Consider the following 22,999-nt stretch of genomic DNA (forward strand, 5'->3'; position numbering starts at 1 on the left):
AAGATGATCCTGACGCACTTCAATCAGTTGCTGTCGACCTCAGGTGCTGAGTTCGCAGACCATTTGTGCTTTATTAGTAGAGATAGCCATAATATTGTCACTACAGCGAACAATACGTTAAAGATCTATGAGATCGATATTGATAGTAATACACCTTCTGCTAAGCTCATATTAAGACGCGAGTATCAGCTACATGGAGAGATTATTGGTATACAATCTATCAAGATACTATCAACCACAGAAGATGGTAAAGATAGGCTTTTGATAGCATTTAGAGACGCGAAGGTAATATACATATAGTTATTCATGTTATTTAGAGACAGCCTTAACAATATATTAGATTGCATTATTAGAATGGTCAGATGAGATAAACGACATAGTGACAGTCTCAATCCACACATACGAGAGATCACAGCAAGTAGTGAGTAGCTTATCAATCCATCATATATCAGTTAAGCTCATATTATTCAGATTTCACAAGATATGTCACGTTTCAAGGCCATTTTACGATCAGATCCTGAGAATCGCTGTTCTGCATTGCTCCTACCTGATGATTCTTTGGCAATATTACCCGTACATAGCGCTCACGCTGAGCTTGAAGATCTAGACCAAGACGTTTCAAAGTAGGTCGTTCCTTTGACACACTCTCGCTTTTAACACGTCTCAAGTGCTATTAAAGACGTTCCATACGCGCCATCTTTCATTTTACCATTAAAATCTATAGACTCGGACATTTGCAATGTTATCGACTACACTTTCTTACCTGGATTCCATAATCCAACGCTCGCAGTTCTTTGTGAACCACGCCAGACTTGGACAGGTAGATTATCAGACTCTCAGGATACTTGCCAAGTCTTCTTCCTTACACTAGATTTAGTTACGCAGGTATACCCAATCATTGCAACAGTTGATAATCTTCCATACGATTCAATGTCACTTAAAGCGGCACCGAAAGAAATTGGTGGTGTTGCTATTCTTTCGGCTAACGCTATTATACATGTAGATCAAAATGGAAGACCAGTAGGAAGAGCAACTAACGGTTGGGCAACGCTCACATCTGCCAGAAATTTCGATGCACCACCAAAAGACCTCTTCGTGCGTTTAGAAGGTGCCTCAATTGAGTTCTTACAACCAAAGTCTAAGCAAACTCATCCCCAAGCTCTACTTTTCCTCCCTAACGGCGAGATACATGCGGTCCAATTCTATAGAGAAGGTAGAACTATTTCTAGAATAGATATAAGCAAGCCATTTGCAAAGGGAAGTATTCCCTCAGGTGCTTATCGACTCGATATTGATGGTCAGGGATTGAGCGGTGGTCAATTTGTCTTCATTCCTTCAATGGTAGGAACAAGCTTTTTGATCAGAGTAGGAAAATCACTCAATGATTTGGAGCTTTTCCCTAAGCAAGAGAAAGTTGGTACAACAGCTTATGATGATATGGATGTTGATGTTGATGAAGAATTGTACGGCTCTTCAGATAAAAAAGCTGATGAAAAAGAAGAAGAGGAAGAAATTTCATCTGAACCACCATTTACAATCTGTGATTACATTGAATCATATGGTCCGATTCAAGATATCACTATCGGTAGATATATGCAAACAAGAAATTCACCTCTGCAGATTCTTGCTGCTACTGGTGCTGGCCACGTTGGTGGTATTACAGCCTTCCATCAAGAAGTTCCTTTTGAAAGTAAACACAAACTTGATGTTCAGGGTAATCATGGATTATGGACCTTTAATGTGACAGGTGTTGGTAATGTTTTGGTAGCGACAGATTCAAAATCGAAAACTAAGGTGAGGATAGATGTACGATCTTTCGCTTCTTCTAACATGAATGAAGATTTCTAAATTGTTGCCATCAAATGAAGTGGCTCTCATAGCTGAAGATAATGAAGTCACAATTGCAGCTGATACGGCAGCAAATTCAACACGAATCCTGATGATTACAAGTAATGCTATAAAGGTCTTAAAAGAAGGTTAGTGTGTATAATTTAGCGAACGCCAAACTAATTTGTAACAGATGGCATAGAGCAACAATCTCTACAAATTGAGAATGGAGAAGTACAAAGGGCTTCAATATCTGACCCTTATATTTTGACATTGCAGTCGAACGGCAGTATTTCTCTCTTTATCTATGAAGCTGATCAATTAAGAAAAGTGTCAGATATTGATGACAAGTATGCCTTTGGGTCAATATATAACGATAACAATGGTGTTTTTGGACCATCACAATCAAAGTATCTTTATATGATGACCTCATCGGGTTTACTGCATCTTCTAGCACTTCCATCACTAGACTTAGTTTTCAGTACGGATCAAATTCCTGATATACCCACATCAATACATAATTCAAATAGTGTCGAAGAGAGTATGAGCGAAGATGACAATCGTGTGGAAGTACTTGATTCTCGTTTGGTCAATTTAGGAAAAGGTGGCGTTAAAAGAGCACATTTAATTGTAAGTCACAGTTTTATCTGTATTCCTTTCTAACAATTGGCGAAGATACTTTATCAATCAGGTGAACTGGTAATATACGACACATATAATTCGTCTTCCGGTATTGCTTTTTCAAAGGTATCAGCAGTATCTGTTCAATTATCAGCCACGGTTATTTCAAGAATTCTGACATTCTGTGATTTTGGGGCCTTAATTACGGGACGTACACCAGTATTAATAAGTTGCGAAGATACATCTATACCACGTATACACCCGCTTGATCAGAAGTACATACACCATGCTGCACCATTCGATGGTGGATTGTTTTATTATGCAAATGATGAGGTTATCTTAGCAACTATAGGTGATGATGTTGAATATTCTGAGAACTTACCACTTCGTCGTTTAGCAAATGGTAGAAATTTCGATAAAGTAGCTTACGATCCTACCTCTCAAATGTATGTTGCTACATCAACCGCAAGTGTACCATTCAGATTGTTCGACAACGCTGGTAACTATCTTTGGAAACCACCAAGTGGGTATGAGTTATTTTAAAAACATATTCTAAACTATATAACAGCTGAAAATCTCTCACCTGCTACATCATATAGATCAGCAATTGAGTTACTTTCAAATGATTGTCGTTCTTCAATATTTGGTTATGAGTTCGAGCAAAATGAATTCGTAATTTGTTGCGAAACAGTTTCACTTCTTTCACCATCTGCTGATGGAACATATAAGGACTTTATAGGTGTTGGAACTTGTATAAATAGGGGTGAAGATGTTGCTGTCAAAGGTGCAATGTATCTCTTTGAAATAGCAGAATTAATTCCAAGCTCAAAGGATAGCGGTAATAACTACAAGTTAAAAATGCTTATGAGAGAGGAGACGAAAGGTGCAGTTAGCGCGATTACGAGTTGTTCGGGATACTTCGTGGTTGCAGTAGGACAAAAAGTGTTGATACGAGCGTTGGAAATCAATGAAAGACTCATAAGTGTTGCTTTCTACGATGCAGGAACGTATATTGTTTCCTTGGAAGTACTCAAGAACTTCATTCTAGTTGGTGATCAAGTGAAGTCTATCACATTCTTAGCTTTCCAGGTGTGTGTATAATGCACATAATGCTATTTCTAACGCCTACTTATAGGAATCACCTTACAAGCTCGTTCAACTATCACGAGATGCCCGACAAATTGAAACTTGCGTGTCAAACTTCCTCGCTCACGAAGATCAAATTTCATTCGTCAGCAATGACATACAAGGAGACCTTAGATTAATTGATTACAATCCATTCGATCCGACTGCTGAAGGTGGTGAGAAATTGATTAGAACTACTGAATTTCACAAAGGCTCTGAAGCCACGTGTTCTCTCCTCTTACCAAAGCCATCAGTAAGACCATCTTCAGAACTTTTATTAGGTTCGTCTTAACATTGAATTACCAAAACAATTTGCTAAAACTCGATACAGGATGTGTGGACGGATCTTTGAGTTGTCTAAGTCCAGTTGATGAAATAACATTCAAAGCATTATGGTTATTACAAGGAGCCTTAGTAAGGCAAATACCTCACATAGCAGCTCTCAATCCACGTGCACACAGGTAAGTGTTTTTTAAAGTCTCATTATTATTGACTTACGACGATTCTAGACATGTGCGGAATGACTACGTTTCAAGATCTCTATCTAAAGGTATACTGGATGGATTGTTGCTGTCTGCATATCAAACAATTGATCATGCAACCCAAGTTGAAATTGCAAAGCGTATCGGATACTCAAAAGCAGAATTACTTGGATATTTAAGAAATTTCAGCTGGCTTTCATAATGAGAGGCACATTATTTAAATAAATTATTTTAAAGGGATTTACTTCTGTGCATTTTATTGTTCCCTATACATTGAGAGACTTTAAATATTTCTACATGTGATATAAATCAACAGAATGTATGCAATCTAGAACACTACTTCTTTTCGGTTTCAGTCTTTTTATCTTCATCAGATTTCTCCTCCTTCTTCTCTTTTGTAGGCTCAGGTAGACCAAGTTCAGCACGTGAATTAGAAAGCTTGTTATCAACGAGGTCATGTAATTTAACAACTGCTCTAATGAGTGAACTGAGATATAGAACTACATGGGAATCATTTCCTTCCCTTGATACAGCCGTGAGCATTTCCTCAGTTGAATCTTCAGCACCTGAAGGTAACAAAGTGACAATCTCTTGTAAATCATAAAGGATAGCATGATTTGTACGCAATTTTCCAGATTGAACATCATCCAAATATTTACTAATTGTTGAAAGTCTATTAGTAAGACCTCTGAGTGCACCTAAGAGAGCACCAACTCTAGTTGTCAGGGTCTCACCACCAAGAAGACTAATATTAGCATTTGTTGTGTTCGTAGGTCTAACATCTCTTAAAAGATGTTCAACACCAATCTCTTCAGCTTCTTCTGCGACGATTTGTGAAGGAATATGTAAGAATGTCTTTGCTGGGGGTGAACCATCCTCTCTAACTTCCTCAACTTGAACATACGCTTCTGCGGGTATCTCACCCTCATCTTTGTTGAGATCATCACTATTTCCAACGTTTATAACGACCATAACCGGTCTGTTTGACCATCTCTTGAATAACTCGTTTATTTCTAAATCGCTCGCTCTAAGACTTGGACCTGTGTGATAGAATCCTATAAGCTTTTCACGTGCGTTAACCTTCTTGAACATTTCCATCATTCCTTCAATGAAATCGTGGTCCAAAAACCAAGTTTTTGGGTCTTTCTCATCTTCTTCGAACGGCACAGCGAATGAGTTTGCAACGTTTATAACGTTACCATTATCTTGGCCTAATAAACAACCAACGACTCGCTTCTTTGAACCTTTAGCAGCGCGAGCGTGGTGATCAGCTGTCGCATGCTTAGTGAGAAGGTATAACGAGAGTGGAATAACTCACAAACACTTAATAAAACTAATGGGTGCACTTCACAGACAGTGCTCGTTGATGTACTCGTCCAACTGGTCATCGTTTCAAAGAAAGGCTACTATCAGGGGACTCGTCATCAAATGAGAAATAAATTATGAATTAAAATAGACTGAAATAGAGTGATGTACAAATTATTCATTAAATTTAAATTAAAAACTAATTATTCATTCATTTATTTACCCGTTTGTTGTTTCTTCTTGCGTTTATTCGAACCTGAAGGTGCGACACCCGCGATTAATGTCTCTGCGTGCTCTTGTGTGAAATTAATGAAGCTAATCCCGCCTGGTGATTTCGTCACTTTTGGTTGATTTCTCTCCTCCGTTTGGATTGACGCGACTTGACGAATTGAAGGCATAGATACAGCTTTACGTGGTCCTGTTTGTCTTTTCAGCTTTTGCGCGCGTATATTCCTATGGCAGCTTGAGCCACTTGTTTGCTGAGATGGTTCACTCTCATCAATTCTGCCCAGCGTGTTGTTTGTCGTAGCATATGGTGCTACTGTTGCAGATGGCTGCACACTCATGCTCACGCTCGATGGTTGGATGCTACGTACAGCTGGTGCACTTTGCTTTCGGCGTATACTACGCGTGCTCTGCTCTGCAATCCTATATGGATGATGATGAGCTTGTTGCTGTGCTTGTTGTTGGCTCAAATTAACGCGTTGCATTCTCTCTAACATCATTCTTTGATGGTGTTGCTGCTGTTGATGGTGTTGTTGTTGTTGCTGTGCTTGTATAATCCTTTGTCTTTCCTCCTCGTGCATTTGTTGTTCCAGTTGAGCAGACGCGCCTGATTGTGAAAGAATCCTAGCAAACTCTTGCTCAACTGAGCCATGATTGAGTTGAGAAATACCACTTGCAGCCGATCCCGCTGAAGATGTAGAAGGTGTAGGGTAAAACATACCCAACGAGTTGCCAAAATTTTGATTCATCAAGTCGTTCGACATTTGATGCGTCATTGCAGCAGAGTTCATATCCAGGTTGAAGCTATTCTCAAATGGAGATGACTCTGGTGTTGGTAAGAGGTTGTAATTGAACCCTAGTGAATCTCCACCATCAAAGTCAACCAACTGTTCATTAGATGATGAAGGTGTGGGGAAGTGCGTTTGTGATGTAGTACCATGTGTTTCTATCTTGTAAGTATCATCAACGTGATTGTGTTGATTATCATTGTTATCGTTGCTAAGACTAGCAGGGTTTATGAATCCGTTTGCAATCTCGCCTGCGAGCTATAGCAAGCGTTAAAAATGAATTATTTCTATATTCTACTTACATTTCCTTGCTGGTCATTATTTAAATAAGACATAAATGGAGGTAAGTCGTTTAGGGTAAGTCTATCCATAAAAAACCTCTTAGAAGAGACGCGTTCTGGATTAGGTTGATGATTTTAGTTTTTATATCACCAACTTCCTAATCAAGTTAGTTTAAATAAGATCCCCGCGACCATTGAAAATTTTCTGGCGCGAATATTACAACCATCTTTAAAGATCTACAAGAATTTTACCTTACTAAAAGCTCCGCATGTCAAAAAAGCTCCACATACAATTTTAAAGCCTCCATATTTCCTTTCAAATGTGATTAGTACCCGGATTTAGATACTTAGCTGGAAATGGAAATATAAAAATATCAAAACTTCTTATCTTGGAAAAAAAATAAATAGTCATACATTAATGTATTTACAGATTGTATTAAAAATAAATATCATTTATTCTTATTGAAATTGATATGTCAAGTCTATTAAGTTTAATCTTCAGGCTCAGGTTCATCAGGTATTGGATGATCCATCATAATAGAATCAAAAACGCCAACGAATCCAGGGTTATGGTCTTTCTCTTTTGCTTCATCTCTAAGTTTACGTCCTAATTCTCCATGTCCTGATTCTCTAATTGAAGAGAAATGTGCGGCTAAGCCATTGCTATTTTTGTATGATCTACCACATCCAGGAACTAAACAAACGAAAGGTCTAAACGGAGTTGGCGAAGCTGGTTTACGCACTGGGCATTATTATTAGTTATGTATAAACATACGTTATGTACCCACATTCATGTCGTTTAGCCAAGTTCTCAGCCAATGCTTGACCGGCAGGACCCCAACGGGTTCTAGAAATGCAACCTTCATCATCTATATCACCGAAAGCGTAAGCTTCACTGTCAATACTGTCATCAAATTCGAGTGATGCGTGTGATGGAGTGGTTGATTCAGGATTATTTGAATTACTTGGTGTCATTAACTGTGAATTTTGTTGTGCAAAAGGATGATTATTATTAACTAAAGGTTGTGATGTAACTGGAGCATGTTGATGTTGATGTCTCTGCATTGTTTGATTGCCTTCATGTTGCATAACAAGTTGTGTATTTTGTCGCGACATCGACAAAGGATTGTATTGGCCATTAGATGGTGTAGTTGAGATTGCCGTCGGCGCATTTGTTTGTGATGTTGTATGCATAATAGGTGGGGCTGACGACTCATGTGGCGAAGGTGAATAATTTGAAGGTCTTGGTATTTGATTTGTTGGAGATGAGACCATAGGTGAATGTACAGATATTAAATGCTTATTTCCTTGATGAATCTCTTGTTCTAATTGTTGTCTGGCAAGACTTGGTCTTCCAATTTGACGTGGATGGGGTTCTTTCCATTCCTTTATTTTTAAACCGATAGTAGGTCTGGGCTGTGGTGTTTCACTTGGTCCAGCGCTACCATCTTGCGAAGTGCCAGCCGCATTTGAGCTGGATTCTGATCCATTTGAAATGGAGCTTTTCTTCCTTTTTGTTTTACTGACGATTATTGGATTCGCAACTTCGGCTTTCAAATGATCAGGTACATTATCAAAATCAACGTTCAAAGTACCAACTTCACCCATCTTTTGAGCCAATTCGTGGGCCCTCATCATCGACAGATGTTTGCCAGTTTTTGCACGATTTCTGTGACCACCTTCTGAAGTAACCCAAGGTCTACCTGGACAACCACCTCTATTCTTATGATGGTATATAGAAGTCTTATAAGCGAAACGCTTACCGCAATCGCACGCGAAAGCTTTCTCGTGTTCTGGTTGCCTTATCCTTGTAATTGGTTTTTTGATAGATGGTGGAACTTCTGAAGTAGGAGTTGAAGCTGAGGAGCTTATACCGGGGATGTTAGGTGGAGCCATGCTATTATATAAAGGTTGGTTAGGGTATTGAATAGTAGCCGGTTGTGGATGTACTGTCATTGGGTTTTGCACGAACATTGAAACATCTGGTTTGTGATCTTCAAGAGAAGAGAGTGGAGGAAGCGTCGGCAAATTCGTGCGACCAGTCTGTGGCTCCTGTGACAGTGTTTTCGTTGCTTGGGCTGCAGCGGCTCTCTGCTGACGAGATGTTGGTTGTATTACGGGCGCAGGTGAGGATGAGGTACTTTTCGAGTCGGCCTCCTCTTCGTCAGTAACTTTGCGTTTCTTATAGGCGTCCTTCCTATCGTCTACAGTGGGATTAGCTGGAATGCACTTTATAATTGCTGCACCTAAGAAGAAGAAAAGTCAGGATGGACCATGACAAAGCGTGAAATACTCACTTACCCCAGGGCTTTCCGGTACATTTACCGTGTTTTTTGTGGTTATACTAATTTATAAATTAGCTTATAAGCTAGTTATTGTGTATTTGCTCACGATAGATTCCCTGTAGCCGTATTGTTTACCACAGTCGCATTGGAATACCTTATCACGTCCATTGGAGACTTCGTCGACTATCTGCTGCTTCTCTACTTGCGTCGCATTGCCGCGCTGTTTGTTTGTTAGTGAGTGTGGCATAGAATAGGAAGAACGTACGGTAACTCTTGTAGTTCTCGGAGGGAGAGCTCTCAAGCGTGGCTCGGGTGTAGGAACCTTCATGTTCTTAAATGGAGGGTCAATTACCTCCAAATTCTAAAGTAGTTAGTAAATAGCTTATGTTTGTCAACTGAACCTACGACTTCGGTGATATTGAGAAGGTTGATAGCTAAAAAGATAGCGTGAGTATTAAAAGACAGAGGAAAGTAGCTATAGCTTACAAGGATCATAGCTAGATCCGCATCTATTCCGTGCGACGTGCCTCTCCTAGTAAGAAATAAATATGAGTAAAAAGGGAGATCTATGGATAACCTACTAAGTTATCTATAAAATTAAATTTGTACTTGCAATTTGAGCACTCGTAAGGCCCCATTTTGGTGTTTTTTGTTTTTTAAACAGTCGCCGTCAAACAATAAGCTCGATGGTTTAGATAAAAACAAAAAATTAATTTGACAGCGAGAATAAGACGGAGATAGTGGTATACGTAGCTTTAAAGATACAACATTGTAGTGAATATATTATTTATCTCTGTTTATTTCTTGATCTGCTTCCCCACCAAAACGTCATCAGCATCATCACATTGAGATTTCGTCAGCTCCAACTGGGTTATACACCAACGACGAAGAACAAAATATGCAGCCACGTTCACGGCAAGTGAGTAGTTATTTAATATTCCTATAGCATTTCTAACTCTTTATATAGACTTCTTTCGGCAGCAACTCCGCTAAATCATCATCTCCTGGCCCGCCTCTCCAGTTCAGCGCACCAGCAGCAACCAGACCATCTGGTGGTCGCTTGTCTGGTTTATTGAAACCATTCACCCCTATCTCTGGTCAGCAGAACAAGCAGGGATATGCACCACCACCGGGTGCTCCTCCCTCACGCAGAGGTTCTGTTAACAACACACAACACCCTGCAGGCCTCTCAAACTTGGCTACTACCCCATCCGCTGTCTATTCCTCCTCCAGCTCACCCCTCTCCTACGCACCACGCCCTCGATCCTACACCAGCAACCCTTACGTCAGCGCTGACATTCGCCCCGCATCCCCACGTACCTCAGTTGGCCAAATGACTCCAGCAGGCGAGCGTGCTAGGCGTCGTTCTACTGCCTACCAAGACCAGGCCCCTCAGAGGAAGGGCTCTCTTGCCCAAGCTCAAGGTTTGGAGCCACTCAAACCACGAAAATCTTTCTTCGGCGCTGTTAACGGTATTGAGCAACCGGAAAACCCAGAAGAAGACGTCCTTGGTGATGCTATCAGGTCATTTGCACTTGCTTGGGAAGATTTGTTTGGCACAACAGATGTAGAAAACACCCTCATTAACCAACTATTCGGTTGCGTGAAGGGTCTTAAAGATGCTAGTAAGGAATTATCAGGTAAGTCCTTTTCTGTTTTCATTTTTTATTTTCTTTGTCAATTCTAATTTTCTTTTCAGTTATCTTGTTGACATCATTCCACGCCAAGTCGATCGTCGATAAGGCAAAAGTCGTTGTAGCACTCGACCAGTTTACAACTGTTTTGAAGAATGCTGGTCAATTGTTCTATTCAAAATATCCTCTCACAATTCACGCCGCAAACTTGAACCAAACTCTTCATGAAATTGCACAAGATAAAGAATTCCACTCAATTTTCCTATCTGCACTTGAACCATTGACAGTATTATTGGAAATGACAACTGACTTGCGTCGTAAACTCGTCTTCGTCGTCCTAGATGCCCTCGCAGGTGGAAACCAATCAGCTCATCTTCGTTCTACCTTGCTTCTTTTCAGAAACATTTTACAGATGCTCACTGGCTCACAAGTCGCGCCTGCAATATACGCACTTGGCGAGTTCATCATCGCTTTGGAGCAAGTTTTGACTGAGGCACCAGCCTTAATACGTTCTTCAATTGCTGAACCACTTCAAGAGAAGAACACAGAGAGCACTGATACTTTCTCATCACTCTTAAATGCGGCTATCGAAGCACGTGCGACTGCTGAGCCAAATGTTGAACTCCACTCATTGGGCTATTCTTACATTCCAGCAAATTGTACAACACGTGTTGGTATAATCTCAAACCGCTTCAAGCCAGTCTTGTCAGAAAAGCTACCATCGAATGCACTCGCGTATGAATTCGGTAAATTAACTGAAGCTATTGGTGGTAATTCAAGAATCGCTCGTGTTAAGCGTGCTATTGCAAGTATCAGACAGTACGCACCATATGGAAAGACGTTGATTGAGATCGCTAGACAAGCAACTAAGAACTTCGTCAACGTCCAAATTGACAAATTTGAGGGTGAGGATAACGACTTTAAGTACGCCTTTTCAAATGTCAATTTGGTGTTGTCTACTTTGGTTCCAGAGGATTTCTCACTTGATTCTCACTCAACCATTTCATTCTCACAAAGCCTCTCTTTCACACCAAACACTGGTATTAAGGCTTCATTGCGTGGTCTGAAATTCTCAGCTAAGAGTCTCAAGTACAATTATTCACAGAAGGGTATTGTTGGTGTATCAGATGAAGGCACAGCAGATTTGGAGTTCACCGCTGATCTCGTTATCAACTTAAATGCTACTGGTCAATTTCAAGGTTACGATGTCAACGTTCATACCATCAAGTTTGATGTAAACGGTGGTGAAGGAATCAAGGCTAACATCTACAAGACCTTCTGGCCTTACGTCCAATCACGTGTTGCAGTTACGATCAACGAAAGTGTACGCAAGTACATTGACTCAAACATCAAGTCATTCAAATCAATGTTTGACATAAATGCACCAGCTGGAGGAACACCAGCCGTACAAGTCGATGGACCATCGGACGTTGCCAAACAATTCTTCCAAACTCCAAGACAACGCAAGGAATCTATCCAAGCGGCCGCATATGCAAGCTCAAGCATTAATCCAGCCTACGCGCAACACCCAGTTGGCGCAAGGGATGCATTTAGAGCTGAAATTGAGAAGCATCCAGAATTGAGAGGTAACGTCATGAGACAACTCGAGAACCCATTCAGTGGACCACCAAGTATTGGTGGTAGCCGTCGCAACTCTCATTCACATGAAGAACAACCAACTGGCCCACGTCGCAAGTCCATGGCTGATTCTCTCACTCAAACTTCCATGGCTGATGCAACATTAACTGAAAACATCCACAAGCCAAAGGTTGATCACACCAGCTTGGTCGGAGCTGACGTAGAAGGCTATGAGAATATGAGTAGTGCCTTATCAGCAGCTGCATCAGTCGACACCACTGGCTATAACGCAATCAGAGATCCAATAATCGCACCAGAAGCAGATGCCGAGACAGCTCAAGCTGCCCTATTGAGAAGAGGATCAAGAGCATCAGTTAGTGCTGTCGGTGAATCAGCCACATTGTCAGACTACCCAGTCGAGGCTCACGATAACACTCGTCCACATTTGAATGAAGATTATCCAGCTATGTCAATGTCACTGAATAAGCGTGCTTCAATGGACGCGACACAATTCGAAAACATCCAAAACCCACCAAGAGCTGAAAGGGAAGATACGGGATATGCTGAAGCTCAATCGATGTCAATGAGAGACAGAGCATTATCATTGTCGGGTCAGGAAGTCAACCCAACAGATAAGTTCATACCTGTTGATAGATATGATTATATGAAATATGGTGATTCTGCAGTTGAAGATGACGAAGAGATTGAACGTGGACCTGGTCCAGAGAAACAAAGAATGATGTCACAGTCTATTCCAAAGGAGTTGACTGTTGATAACACCCTTGTGGAGAACAGAGTGAGGCAACAGGAGGGCAAGCCATCTGCCAATGCCGGTATTCCAACTGAGCAATGGAAAGGTAGAAGAATGTCAGCTGCTTTGAATGATGAAGCGAAGGCAGACGCTACGTGTAAGTTAGAAATTTTCAGACTATAGTTATACTAACAGACATCAAAGTACGTGAAAACATCGCATCACCACCTCAGTCACGTTCAAATTCAATTACAAGACGTAAGAGCAGACCATCAATGACATCAATCAAGAAAGCATCTATGAGTGAAATGTCATTGAACGACGAAGTTACGAAGGACAACACGATACTCGATCCAAATGAAAAAGTACCAAAAGGTGATAGACGTAGATTGTCTAGACCGGATAATGATGAATTAGATGGAGAAGGTAGAGGAGGACCTGGCACTGGTGCCTCAAAGACTAAGCGTCGACCATCGATGGCAGAAATGTTGCCAGAGGATATGAAGAAGGATCAAACATTGTTGTAAATGAAAAAAGTATGAATTAACTAGTTTTTATCCTTATTGAGGTTTTCTATTATTGATTGTTCAACTTGCTTAGCTGCTTCTTTTATAGGGTCATGCCTTTGTGAATCTGAAGCAATTTCAGGGAGTTTATCACCAAAGGCTAACTTTTCATATTTAATCTGTTCAAACTTCATTCTAACACCCTTCATAGCGTGTTGATTAAGGTATTGAATCCAAAGTTGTACGACTTGATCGTCTGAATCCCAAACTTTTAACAATCTTGTGTGTGTTCTTCTCTCAAAAACTTCCTGAGACTTCTTGTGAACGAAGGGAGATTTCAAGACGGCGAAACGTTCATGTCTAGTTGGTAACATAGCAGGACCTGTGAGAACAATACCAAGGTGATATGCAGCCCTTTGTGCGAAATCAGCGAAGAAATCCAAATGTTCATTATCGTATGCTTTCAATTGAAGGTTGGCTATTGGAATGTTATGAGATTTCTTATGCTTTTCTGGTACTTTGAATACGCTTGGTGGGTTATTTTCCAAGTAAAGATTGTTAGTTGATGGTTGATTATCATATTCTATAGCTTGTAATACAGGTGGAAAGTTTCTATAAAGAAATTAGAGAGTGAAAAGGAAGCTAAACGAACTAACGCTCTATATCTGACATTTTTAATATTTTTAGTTTTAAATAAATTAAGCCTGGATAGCATTGTTGTAGAGTACTACTAGAACGAATGTGAGTTGATAAGAATGAAGTAGAAAAAAGAAAAATTTACTTATAATAAACCAGGTCAGGTGAATTATTAAAAGATAATTTCTATTTGAGATATTACTCCGGTCATTCAGGTAAATATGGACATGAATTCTTAGAGTTCGAGTACACCCGTGGTAGACTGAGATACGCGAACAACAGCAACTACAGGAATGATGAATTAATTAGGAAGGAAATCTGGTTGAACGATTTACTAGCTCTCGAGATCAAGAAACTAATCAAGGAATCTGAGATTATAAAGGAGAACGACGTCAACTGGCCAAAAAGGGATATAAACGGTAGACAAGAGTTGGAGATTAGACTGGAGGATGAGCATATCTCCTTTGAAACTTCCAAAATAGGTTCTCTCGTTGATGTACAAGATAGCGACGATCCACAAGGACTGAGAGTGTTTTATTACTTGGTGGGTAGAAGAGCAACTAATAATTAGTTATTTACTAAATAAAAATCTAGATACAAGATATAAAATGTCTGATATTTAGTTTAATCTCTTTACACTTTAAAATAAAACCTATTACATAACGATAATGAATAAATTTAATAAAAATATTTTTAATAATTTACAATCAATTAAAGAAATATTAGGAAAGGTAGATGAAGCTGATATAACCGCATTACCAAATGACTACATCGAATTAGAAGTTAAATTGGATAAATTAGAGATTGTGATAAAAAACTTACTTAAAGTTATTAAAAATCCTTTCTTATTTAACTTACAAGAACAATCTGATGCTTTATGGAGTAAAATTACTCAACAGACGAACAACCATCAGTCTACCACACACTCCCATTCTATATCCAGAGTTGCAGCAACTTCCGCCTTGGAATTCGGTGAATTAGACCCTCTTGGTTTGGCCCTCACAAAGTTTGCAGAAGCACACGACAAGATTGGCAGTGCTCAACTCGTTCAAGATAACGATATTCTTATTAGCTTCTTGCAACCTTGGCAAACTACTCTAGACACCTCGATCCAGTTGGCTAAGAACGCTAGGAATACTGTTAAACAATCCAGATTATGGCTAGACAGCTGCAAACAATCATTGAAGTCTGCTTCTCCTCAGAAAGTTGAACAAGCAAGACTTGAAATGGAGAGCGCAGAGGATAAGTTAGTTACACAAACCGAAACTGCCCTCACTTTGATGAAGAACGTCCTGGAGAACCCTGAACCATTGACTTCACTCAATAACCTCGTTAAAGCGTTAGTAGATTTATATAGTAAAACATACAGCTTCTAACAACCTATACAGTCAGTTATCATACCATCAGGCATCCGTCGACGCCTTGAAATCTATTCAAACCGATCTCGATAACGTACAAAGATCTGCTCAAGATGAGTACAAGTAAGTGGTCTATATTTTGTTATATATTTTTAGTTAACACATTATAGGAAATCAAGAGACGCATAATCTCCCACCTTCTGTTCCTCGTTTTTATTTCATACATGACTTTTCTTTTTACTACGCCAAGAAGGTACCCGCAAAAAACACGTTCGTAAATGGCAATATAAATACACCACCGTTTTTAACGCTTGATACCGCATCATGAAACTACCAACATCAATTGGCTTATTCTGCGCACTCGCGCTCGTATCAGCCCAACCGACGAACAAAGAACAAAAGAATGTCATCTTATCTATATCAGACGGTCTGGGACTTCCTGGTTTAACAATGTCAAGAGAGTATGTCCGTAACTTAGAAACAAATGGTAATTTCCTCAATTACACCTATCAATTGCCTTTGGATGACGACATGGTTGGCAGTTTGAGAACGAGTTCAGCGAATACCTACATAACAGACAGTGCAGCAGCTGGGACAGCGATGGCAACTGGTAAGAAGACCCTCAACAATGCTCTTGGTGTTGATGTCGATGGTAATGCCATCGGTAGTGTACTCGAAGCTGCAAAATTGGCAGGAATGCACACAGCTTTGGTTACGAATTCATACGTTTCTGACGCTACTCCTGGTGCTTTCAACGTTCATAGCCAAAGTAGAGACGATTACTGGTTCATTGCCGAACAAATTCTTGGCTTCCGCGGCGCATTAGGCATACCAGCGGCTGACATAGTCATCGGAGGTGGTTACTGTCCTTTCATACCTAAATCAGCGGAGGGAAGTTGTCGTCCTGATGATCGTGATCTATTGCAAGAAGCTCAGGAGAAGGGATGGACAGTTGCTCGCACTATTGAAGAACTCAATGAGGCAGATAGCGCACCACTTATTGGTGTATTTGATGAAAAAGCCATGAACTACACTCTCGACTTAAGTGAGGATGTAAGAAAAATTTTTATGTTTAATAATATACCCTAACACACATGCAGGAACCATCATTGATGCAGATGGCAGAAAAGGCTCTCGAAATTCTTATCAAGCTTAGCAATGAGGATGGAAAAGGTTTCTTTATAATGGTTGAAGAGGGCATAATTGATTACGCAGGACACGACAATGATCCTGTTGCCCATGTCTCATCAACTCTCAACCACATGAATGTACACGTCAGAATAAAGGAGTTATTGAAGCAAATAAATGGCGAAACACTTGTCGTTGCTACATCCGATCACGATACTGGTCAACTTGGATTAGGTACATCACTCCCAACGGATGCTGAATTAGGTGAATATCAATGGAAGCCAGAAGTATTGGCAAATGCAAAGCACTCTGGTGATTATATATCGAAGAGACTCAGAGAATTAACGGAAATCACCAGTGACGTCATCATAGATGCTTTCAAGCAGTACAGTGGTATAGAAGATCCAACGGAAGAGGAAATCAAGCGTGTACTGGATGCAGAAGGTTCATCTAGCGGTTTATCAGATGCATTCAACATCGCGGTGAGCAATAGGGCAAGAGTCGGCTGGACAACGCGTGCGCACACCGCCGCAGACGTGCCAGTCTACTGCTACGGCAGCAAATACTGCGATCAATTCAAGGGATCGATCGAAAACACGGAATTACCTCAATTAATTGAGGATTATCTCAAGCTTGACATCAACAACGTCAGTGAAATGATAAAAGATTTTAATACTAATGCTACTGAAATTCTCGGTAGAGATACCAACGATAGAGATGTAAACCATCAATAAATTTTTAGGGTACTTGTCTTAATAAATTTTTCATTTATTTGACAGCTACTGTCACTTAAAAGTGTGAATTAAAGTTTGGCCATCGAGGGGGTACTTACTATAAAAGGAAATTTAATTTATGCATCGTCTTTATATTCATACCAAAGAAATTTCAAATATCTGAACTAAATAGCGGAGCCGACTAAAGTGATCGTAGAGTTAAGACTTCCAGATGATATATGAACTCATCTGCATTATTTGAATTAGCTGATGACCGACATCTAAACGCTTATTTTGGTATAATTATAGCAGGTATGTTAGCATTTTTAAGACAGTTTTCTTACAATCTAATATATCTAAAAATAGGCAGTATTGGTCATTTAATATTATTTATTATCACTATAGCAAGTAAACGAATACAGAAGAATATCATTTTATTACAGTTTTACGCACTTTTTTGCATTATACTCTGGTTTGATGCCATTCTTTTATGGACTGGACACAAAAATAGTTTAACGGAGGATATACCCACGGCAATTCGTATAATTAATGCCACCGTTAGGGGTACAGGTTTGATTATGAATAGTTGCACATCACTTATCGTAACTATGCGAATATGGGCTACAGTCAACGCGGCTAAAGCAACATCATTCAGTCAATTAAAGGATTACATAGATTCCCCTATCATTGTCGTCATACCCTGGCTACTTGGTATGCCATTCTTTATCGCACATCTTGTGGCCTCAATACAAGATACCAATAACGTCATACGGACGCCCTACTTTTGCGTTATACTAAATGAGAAACTAAATCTGGCAACGGCATTAACTAGTACGGTTGTTATGTTCGTACTCATGATCGTCGCATTTTGGACAGCAATTATATTTATTAGATTACGTGTATCACAAATAGGTCTTGTGAAAGTACGCAAAACAATTGATATACAACTCACTTCACGCATCGTTCTCTTTCTTTATTATAGTATAACAAGTTTGGTCGTTTTATTACAAGCAACGATCGAATTTCAAGGTTTTAAGACAGGCCCAACATTGACATTCGCCGCTACTGGCTTAGTCGCATTCGTTATTTTTCTCATTCAAGCAGATGTTCTCAAGGCAATTGCAATTTATTTCAACTTGAGTGATAGTCCGACGCCAACGAACAGTCACTCACAATCACGTTCAACTAATACAACTGAAGCTTTGATACCACGGCGAAAACTCTCTTTAAGCATCTTTTTACCACCAAAAGCTCGGGTGCGGGATAATAATATTAACAACACAGTTTCACAATCTACCTCAAAATCTGCATCAACACAGTCATTTCCATTGTTACCATTGTAAATATCATTAATATATCGTAAAATCTAAAATCTAAAGAGACATATATTGACTCAAATCTTGCTTCTTTTTGTCTTTCTCTTCAAGGCGTTTCTCAAATTTGGAGAACTCATCGAGTGCGATCTCTTCCTCCTGGTCGAGGACCTGCTCGACGGTTTTAACTTCTGGTATATAATGCATTAGCATTCTTTCGATACCAGATTTGAGAGTGACCGAGGAGGATGAGCAACCTCTGCAACTTCCCTTGAGCTTGAGTTTGACCATTCCGGTGTCCTCTTCAAAACCTCTGTATTCAATATCACCACCGTCTTCCATTATGGCTGGTCTGATACGCGTATCGAGGAGCTCCTTTATCATGGCTACAATTTCCGTATCAGTGTCTAATATCTTTGTATCTTGTGGACCTGCAGCTTCTTCAGCTGCAGCGTCTCTAAACAAAGGAGTATTTGAGGAGAAATGTTCCATCAGAATGGAGTATATCTCAGGTTTGAGAACGTTCCACTTGCTATCCTCCTGTTTGCTGATGGTAACGAAATCTGGACCATAGAAAACGCTCCTTATATCGTCGATACCGAATAAACGCATCGCCAGTGGTGAACCAATTGATGATTTCGCTTCTGTAAACTCAGCCGTAGCGTTGTTTGACATGACTTGGACGCCTGGTATGAACTTCAAGCTGTCCTCGTTAGGTGTTGTCTCCGTTTGTATGAACATTGTTCTCGCTGGATGGGGTAAGTACTGTGGCGAGGATTACTAATGGATACGCACCTTGGAGAGCAGGGAATGCAGACCTGAAGGAAGGTCTAGCGTTCTGTCCCTTGGATAATCTACTAAACGATCTCGTTTGTAGGTTTCCTCTTGTTATTCCAAATAATGCAGATCTAAACATCGATGATGATAGAATGTCAGTAAGAAATAATAAGAGCCAATTAGATTATTATATTCAATTTTTTATAATTATATATTTTTATTCTATTTCCGTTTTAATTTTCCCTTGAGTCATAACAATCAAAATGTCCACATTCGGTACTTTATTCAGAGTAACTACATACGGTGAATCACACTGTAAATCAGTTGGCTGTATCGTAGATGGTGTTCCACCTGGATTACCCCTCGAGGACGTCGATATTCAAGCTCAGCTGTCAAGAAGACGTCCAGGTCAATCGAATTTAACAACACCACGTAATGAGGCAGACGCCGTACAATTACAATCAGGTATTGAGCACAACGTTACACTTGGTACCCCAATCGGTTTACTCGTACAAAATAAGGATCAACGTCCCCACGATTACAGCGAGACCGACCTCTACCCACGTCCTAGTCACGCAGATTGGACCTATTTGGGCAAATACGGTATCAAAGCCAGCTCCGGCGGCGGTAGATCATCAGCCCGTGAGACTATTGGCAGAGTTGCCGCAGGTGCAATCGCCGAAAAGTATCTGAAACTCAGCCACGGCGTTGAAATTATCGCATTCGTCAGTTCAGTTGGTAAAGAACATATCCCATACATACCAACAGACACCGATGAGCCTATTAGTAAGGAGTTTAGAGATATTATGAGTACCGTCACTCGCGAAGAAATAGACAAAGACACCACCAGATGTCCTCATAAGGAAACTGCCGAGAGGATGACAGAGCGTATCATCAAAGCTAAGGAGGCTAATGACAGTATCGGTGGTACCGTCACTTGCGTTATTCGCAACTGCCCAATCGGTTTGGGTGAGCCTGTCTTTGACAAGCTCGAAGCTAAACTCGGTCACGCAATGTTAAGCATTCCAGCTACCAAATCATTCGAGATTGGCTCTGGATTTAGAGGTACTGAGGTTCCTGGCTCAGCTCATAACGATCCATTCGTCAAGAGTACTAAAGGATTAAACGGTTTGGGAACTACTACAAACTGGTCAGGTGGTGTTCAAGGTGGTATTTCCAACGGCGAGGACATCTACTTCAAGTAGGTTTGTACTATTTTTGAGAATTACCTCTAACGAATATTCAGGATTGGTTTCAAGTCACCAGCTACTATCTCACAAGCCCAACAAACAGCAAAGTATAATGGTGATGCAGGTGTTCTCGAAGCTCGCGGTAGACACGATCCATGTGTCGTTCCACGCGCTGTACCAATCGTCGAAGCAATGGCTTCAATCGTAATAATGGATCAACTCCTGATTCAAAACTCTCGCACAGCAGCTGCTTCTTTGTTGCCACCAATCACTACACTTCCACCAACTATGGTTTTAAGTCAAAGTGCTATGTCTGAAATAAAGAAGGAAGCCGACAAGAATGCAGAGCAAGCAGCTAATTAAGTTATTTAATATAGGTTTATTAATATTTCTTTGTTAGGATTCATTTCACTTTTAGGATTCATAATATGTTTAATTCCAGATGCCATCTTGTTGAACTTCTGATGGAGGTATAAAGAAAGCAGAGAGGGTATCGAGACATGCTCTTCCGACCCAGTTCTGCAGTTGCTTGACTTGAGCAGGCGAGATGAACGCGCGGGATGCACGAGCAGCAAATACCATTTGAACAGCTGCTGCACGTATCTTACTTTGTGAAGCTGGCGCGGCGTCTAACGTGGTACTATCATGCAATAAATGACGCTTATTAGCGAGATGTGCGAGGAAATAAAGCTGATGTGTTTCCATCTGTGCTGAAATCAGCCTAAAAGCACCTATTATGCAGTAGACATACCTCTAAGGTGGAGACATTTGGAACTTTGTCTACTATACTCTCTAAAAGTGTATCGTTTGCATCGTAGAAACTAGGGTCCGTACGTCCTTGACTACTGTAGAATGAATCAGCGGACGCGTTGACAGTGTGGCCAACACAGGCCGCATCGCTGTCAGACACCCCGTGTGCATTCTTCACATTCTCGAACAAGGCGCTGTGTAATTCTGGATCAGCGTTGACAGGGCGGCTAATGAGATAAGGCTCTTGATCGCTGTAATCGTCATCGGTGAAATAATCATAATTAGAAGTGACGGCGCAAGCAGACAGTGGTGTAACTAAGCTGCCAACACCTATGTTTGGATCTAGACTACCGCAACTGCCCATCCTATGCTTCTTTAGCGTGTCTCAGATGTGAACGTTTGACATACCTGACAATAACCATTTCGCCATCGACACAAGCGCGTGCTTCACGCACTAGGAAATCCATAGCTGAGAAACCCATACCGATTGCTAAAATAGAAATGGGTTTGCCATTGTAAAGACCGGTGTAGCATTCAAAACCTCTATCAGAGCGCAATTGGAAGGGTGCGCTGTCGAAGTTCTCTGCGAGCATACGTGCACGTCCGCTGTCACCAACGACTAGGAGTCTATTGGCCACCTCACCTTTACGTAATCCTGTGATTGATTAGTGGATAGCTAGGAGTGATATAGCAAACAAACCTAAATGATAAACCCTCTTGTCTGCCGTTCTAGGAAAGTTAGCGTCTTCGAGTTTGTCTTTCATTTGTGTAGTAGATAAAGTATATGTAGTAGAAGTCGTCGATGTCGTCTAGTAAGCGGACATAAGAGCAGCTGATAACAAAATTAATAAATCGCATGTTTTAGATTTTTAACTCTAATTGAGATTAAAAATTCCGCTATCACATCATTACTACACTAATTCGGCTAACTGATTAGAAGTTCTCTACTCGACGACGAGGATGAATTTGTTGGTATTCGGATACGGTAGTCTGTTATACAAACCAGTTCCACACGTATGTTATAGATCATTTCTTTGCTATTATCTTACCCTCGATAGTACATTGGTCGCTATCCCGGATACATCAAAGGCTTTGCTAGACGTTTCGCGCAATCGAGCAACGACCATAGAGGTACACCAGCCAGCCCCGGACGTGTTGCTACCATTATACACAGCGACGAATGGCAAGACTACGCTAAAAGTCACCCGTGTGGTGCCCAGGATGCTTTCCCAGAGGACGATCAAGTCTGGGGTGTCGTATACGAAATCGCACAGGAGCATTCATTCGCCGTCAAAGCATATCTCGATCACCGTGAAAAGAACGGATACGCAGAAGAGCGTCTAGATGTATACGGCCCTGATAATAAGATCAAATTCAGGGACGTACTTATCTACGTCGGAAGATTAGATAACCCGGCATTCGTCGGTCCTGAACCACTCAAAGAACTTGCTATGAGGATAGCGACACACGCAGGACCGAGTGGAACAAACAAAGACTACCTCTATCAACTCGCAGAACACGTGAGGCTTATCTGCCCGGAGAGTACAGATCATTACCTTGAGACACTCACCGCAAAGGTGAAAGAATTCGAGCAGGCAGGTTTCGCACCCCCCTTGGAATCAAAAGATTCAGCCATTATTGATCAACTCAGGAGATCCAAAGCAACCGATGTCACACTAACTAAGGCTTAGAATAGAGGCGTTAGTTTATATACCAAAAATATTTA

At 40.6% G+C, this 22,999-nt stretch overlaps 13 protein-coding genes across 13 annotated transcripts; 8 read left to right on the plus strand and 5 right to left on the minus strand.

The window, feature by feature from the left end:
- Positions 1-3: 3 nt before the first annotated feature.
- WALSEDRAFT_28358 (hypothetical protein) lies at positions 4-4,257 on the plus strand (the record flags this gene model as incomplete). The annotated part of the gene is made up of 11 exons (XM_006957858.1): positions 4-285; positions 341-421; positions 472-623; positions 669-1,794; positions 1,841-1,976; positions 2,021-2,457; positions 2,503-2,971; positions 3,017-3,537; positions 3,584-3,854; positions 3,905-4,034; positions 4,083-4,257. The coding sequence occupies 11 exons, from the start codon at positions 4-6 to the stop codon at positions 4,255-4,257; spliced, it is 3,780 nt and encodes a 1,259-aa protein (XP_006957920.1).
- WALSEDRAFT_68590 (Mov34-domain-containing protein) lies at positions 4,180-5,449 on the minus strand. Its single transcript, XM_006957859.1, has 2 exons — positions 5,374-5,449; positions 4,180-5,326 (listed from the first exon to the last, which is right to left on the minus strand). The coding sequence occupies exons 1-2, from the start codon at positions 5,441-5,443 to the stop codon at positions 4,392-4,394; spliced, it is 1,005 nt and encodes a 334-aa protein (XP_006957921.1). The 5' UTR covers positions 5,444-5,449; the 3' UTR covers positions 4,180-4,391.
- A 1,611-nt stretch (positions 5,450-7,060) lies between these two features.
- WALSEDRAFT_68592 (hypothetical protein) lies at positions 7,061-9,577 on the minus strand (the record flags this gene model as incomplete). The annotated part of the gene is made up of 8 exons (XM_006957860.1): positions 7,061-7,396; positions 7,443-8,900; positions 8,956-8,998; positions 9,046-9,159; positions 9,205-9,300; positions 9,345-9,373; positions 9,426-9,471; positions 9,521-9,577. The coding sequence occupies 8 exons, from the start codon at positions 9,575-9,577 to the stop codon at positions 7,146-7,148; spliced, it is 2,094 nt and encodes a 697-aa protein (XP_006957922.1). The 3' UTR covers positions 7,061-7,145.
- Positions 9,578-9,837: 260 nt separating this feature from the next.
- On the plus strand, positions 9,838-13,429 carry WALSEDRAFT_63863 (hypothetical protein; the record flags this gene model as incomplete). Its single annotated transcript, XM_006957861.1, has 4 exons — positions 9,838-9,858; positions 9,907-10,579; positions 10,639-13,059; positions 13,107-13,429. 4 exons carry the CDS (start codon positions 9,838-9,840, stop codon positions 13,427-13,429), a joined length of 3,438 nt encoding a protein of 1,145 aa, XP_006957923.1.
- On the minus strand, positions 13,107-14,123 carry WALSEDRAFT_68593 (ribosomal protein S10; the record flags this gene model as incomplete). The annotated part of the gene is made up of 3 exons (XM_006957862.1): positions 13,107-13,535; positions 13,574-14,020; positions 14,065-14,123. 3 exons carry the CDS (start codon positions 14,121-14,123, stop codon positions 13,520-13,522), a joined length of 522 nt encoding a protein of 173 aa, XP_006957924.1. The 3' UTR covers positions 13,107-13,519.
- On the plus strand, positions 14,051-15,638 carry WALSEDRAFT_60175 (hypothetical protein). The gene is made up of 5 exons (XM_006957863.1): positions 14,051-14,149; positions 14,204-14,588; positions 14,639-15,383; positions 15,433-15,525; positions 15,573-15,638. Exons 3-5 carry the CDS (start codon positions 14,713-14,715, stop codon positions 15,589-15,591), a joined length of 783 nt encoding a protein of 260 aa, XP_006957925.1. The 5' UTR covers positions 14,051-14,149; positions 14,204-14,588; positions 14,639-14,712; the 3' UTR covers positions 15,592-15,638.
- On the plus strand, positions 14,164-14,615 carry WALSEDRAFT_28364 (mago nashi; the record flags this gene model as incomplete). Its single annotated transcript, XM_006957864.1, has 2 exons — positions 14,164-14,168; positions 14,204-14,615. 2 exons carry the CDS (start codon positions 14,164-14,166, stop codon positions 14,613-14,615), a joined length of 417 nt encoding a protein of 138 aa, XP_006957926.1.
- An 88-nt stretch (positions 15,639-15,726) lies between the features above and the next one.
- Positions 15,727-17,264, plus strand: WALSEDRAFT_68595 (alkaline phosphatase-like protein; the record flags this gene model as incomplete). Its single annotated transcript, XM_006957865.1, has 2 exons — positions 15,727-16,455; positions 16,503-17,264. The coding sequence occupies 2 exons, from the start codon at positions 15,727-15,729 to the stop codon at positions 17,262-17,264; spliced, it is 1,491 nt and encodes a 496-aa protein (XP_006957927.1).
- A 218-nt stretch (positions 17,265-17,482) lies between these two features.
- Positions 17,483-18,586, plus strand: WALSEDRAFT_63867 (hypothetical protein; the record flags this gene model as incomplete). The annotated part of the gene is made up of 2 exons (XM_006957866.1): positions 17,483-17,555; positions 17,610-18,586. The coding sequence occupies 2 exons, from the start codon at positions 17,483-17,485 to the stop codon at positions 18,584-18,586; spliced, it is 1,050 nt and encodes a 349-aa protein (XP_006957928.1).
- Positions 17,620-19,574, minus strand: WALSEDRAFT_60176 (HIRA-interacting protein 5). Its single transcript, XM_006957867.1, has 2 exons — positions 19,352-19,574; positions 17,620-19,305 (listed from the first exon to the last, which is right to left on the minus strand). The coding sequence occupies exons 1-2, from the start codon at positions 19,470-19,472 to the stop codon at positions 18,617-18,619; spliced, it is 810 nt and encodes a 269-aa protein (XP_006957929.1). The 5' UTR covers positions 19,473-19,574; the 3' UTR covers positions 17,620-18,616.
- Positions 19,575-19,577: 3 nt separating this feature from the next.
- On the plus strand, positions 19,578-20,963 carry WALSEDRAFT_32267 (chorismate synthase). Its single transcript, XM_006957868.1, has 2 exons — positions 19,578-20,534; positions 20,580-20,963. Exons 1-2 carry the CDS (start codon positions 19,597-19,599, stop codon positions 20,884-20,886), a joined length of 1,245 nt encoding a protein of 414 aa, XP_006957930.1. The 5' UTR covers positions 19,578-19,596; the 3' UTR covers positions 20,887-20,963.
- WALSEDRAFT_32269 (purine and uridine phosphorylase) lies at positions 20,900-22,940 on the minus strand. Its single transcript, XM_006957869.1, has 4 exons — positions 21,974-22,940; positions 21,682-21,928; positions 21,275-21,638; positions 20,900-21,228 (listed from the first exon to the last, which is right to left on the minus strand). Exons 1-4 carry the CDS (start codon positions 22,035-22,037, stop codon positions 20,956-20,958), a joined length of 948 nt encoding a protein of 315 aa, XP_006957931.1. The 5' UTR covers positions 22,038-22,940; the 3' UTR covers positions 20,900-20,955.
- Positions 22,234-22,964, plus strand: WALSEDRAFT_51116 (ChaC-like protein; the record flags this gene model as incomplete). Its single annotated transcript, XM_006957870.1, has 3 exons — positions 22,234-22,287; positions 22,332-22,872; positions 22,906-22,964. 3 exons carry the CDS (start codon positions 22,234-22,236, stop codon positions 22,962-22,964), a joined length of 654 nt encoding a protein of 217 aa, XP_006957932.1.
- Positions 22,965-22,999: the final 35 nt, after the last annotated feature.

The sequence above is a fragment of the Wallemia mellicola genome, assembly GCF_000263375.1.
Source record: "Wallemia mellicola CBS 633.66 unplaced genomic scaffold WALSEscaffold_7, whole genome shotgun sequence".
Lineage (NCBI taxonomy): Eukaryota > Fungi > Basidiomycota > Wallemiomycetes > Wallemiales > Wallemiaceae > Wallemia > Wallemia mellicola.

Excerpts from the sequence above, each read along its gene's own strand:
- WALSEDRAFT_68590 (XM_006957859.1), bottom strand. The coding sequence starts at position 5,443 with ATGACCAGTTGGACGAGTACATCAACGAGCACTGTCTGTGAAGTGCAC. Across the intron at positions 5,327-5,373 it reads ATTAGTTTTATTAAGTGTTT|CTGATCACCACGCTCGCGCT; the intron begins GTGAGTTATTCC and ends AGCATGCGACAG.
- WALSEDRAFT_60175 (XM_006957863.1), top strand. The coding sequence starts at position 14,713 with ATGAATAAATTTAATAAAAATATTTTTAATAATTTACAATCAATTAAA. Across the intron at positions 15,384-15,432 it reads CTCAATAACCTCGTTAAAGC|TCAGTTATCATACCATCAGG; the intron begins GTTAGTAGATTT and ends CAACCTATACAG.
- WALSEDRAFT_60176 (XM_006957867.1), bottom strand. The coding sequence starts at position 19,472 with ATGTTTAGATCTGCATTATTTGGAATAACAAGAGGAAACCTACAAACG. Across the intron at positions 19,306-19,351 it reads TGCATTCCCTGCTCTCCAAG|CGAGAACAATGTTCATACAA; the intron begins GTGCGTATCCAT and ends TACCCCATCCAG.
- WALSEDRAFT_32267 (XM_006957868.1), top strand. The coding sequence starts at position 19,597 with ATGTCCACATTCGGTACTTTATTCAGAGTAACTACATACGGTGAATCA. Across the intron at positions 20,535-20,579 it reads GGCGAGGACATCTACTTCAA|GATTGGTTTCAAGTCACCAG; the intron begins GTAGGTTTGTAC and ends ACGAATATTCAG.
- WALSEDRAFT_32269 (XM_006957869.1), bottom strand. The coding sequence starts at position 22,037 with ATGAAAGACAAACTCGAAGACGCTAACTTTCCTAGAACGGCAGACAAG. Across the intron at positions 21,929-21,973 it reads CAAGAGGGTTTATCATTTAG|GATTACGTAAAGGTGAGGTG; the intron begins GTTTGTTTGCTA and ends AATCAATCACAG. Across the intron at positions 21,639-21,681 it reads GGCGAAATGGTTATTGTCAG|GATGGGCAGTTGCGGTAGTC; the intron begins GTATGTCAAACG and ends AAAGAAGCATAG.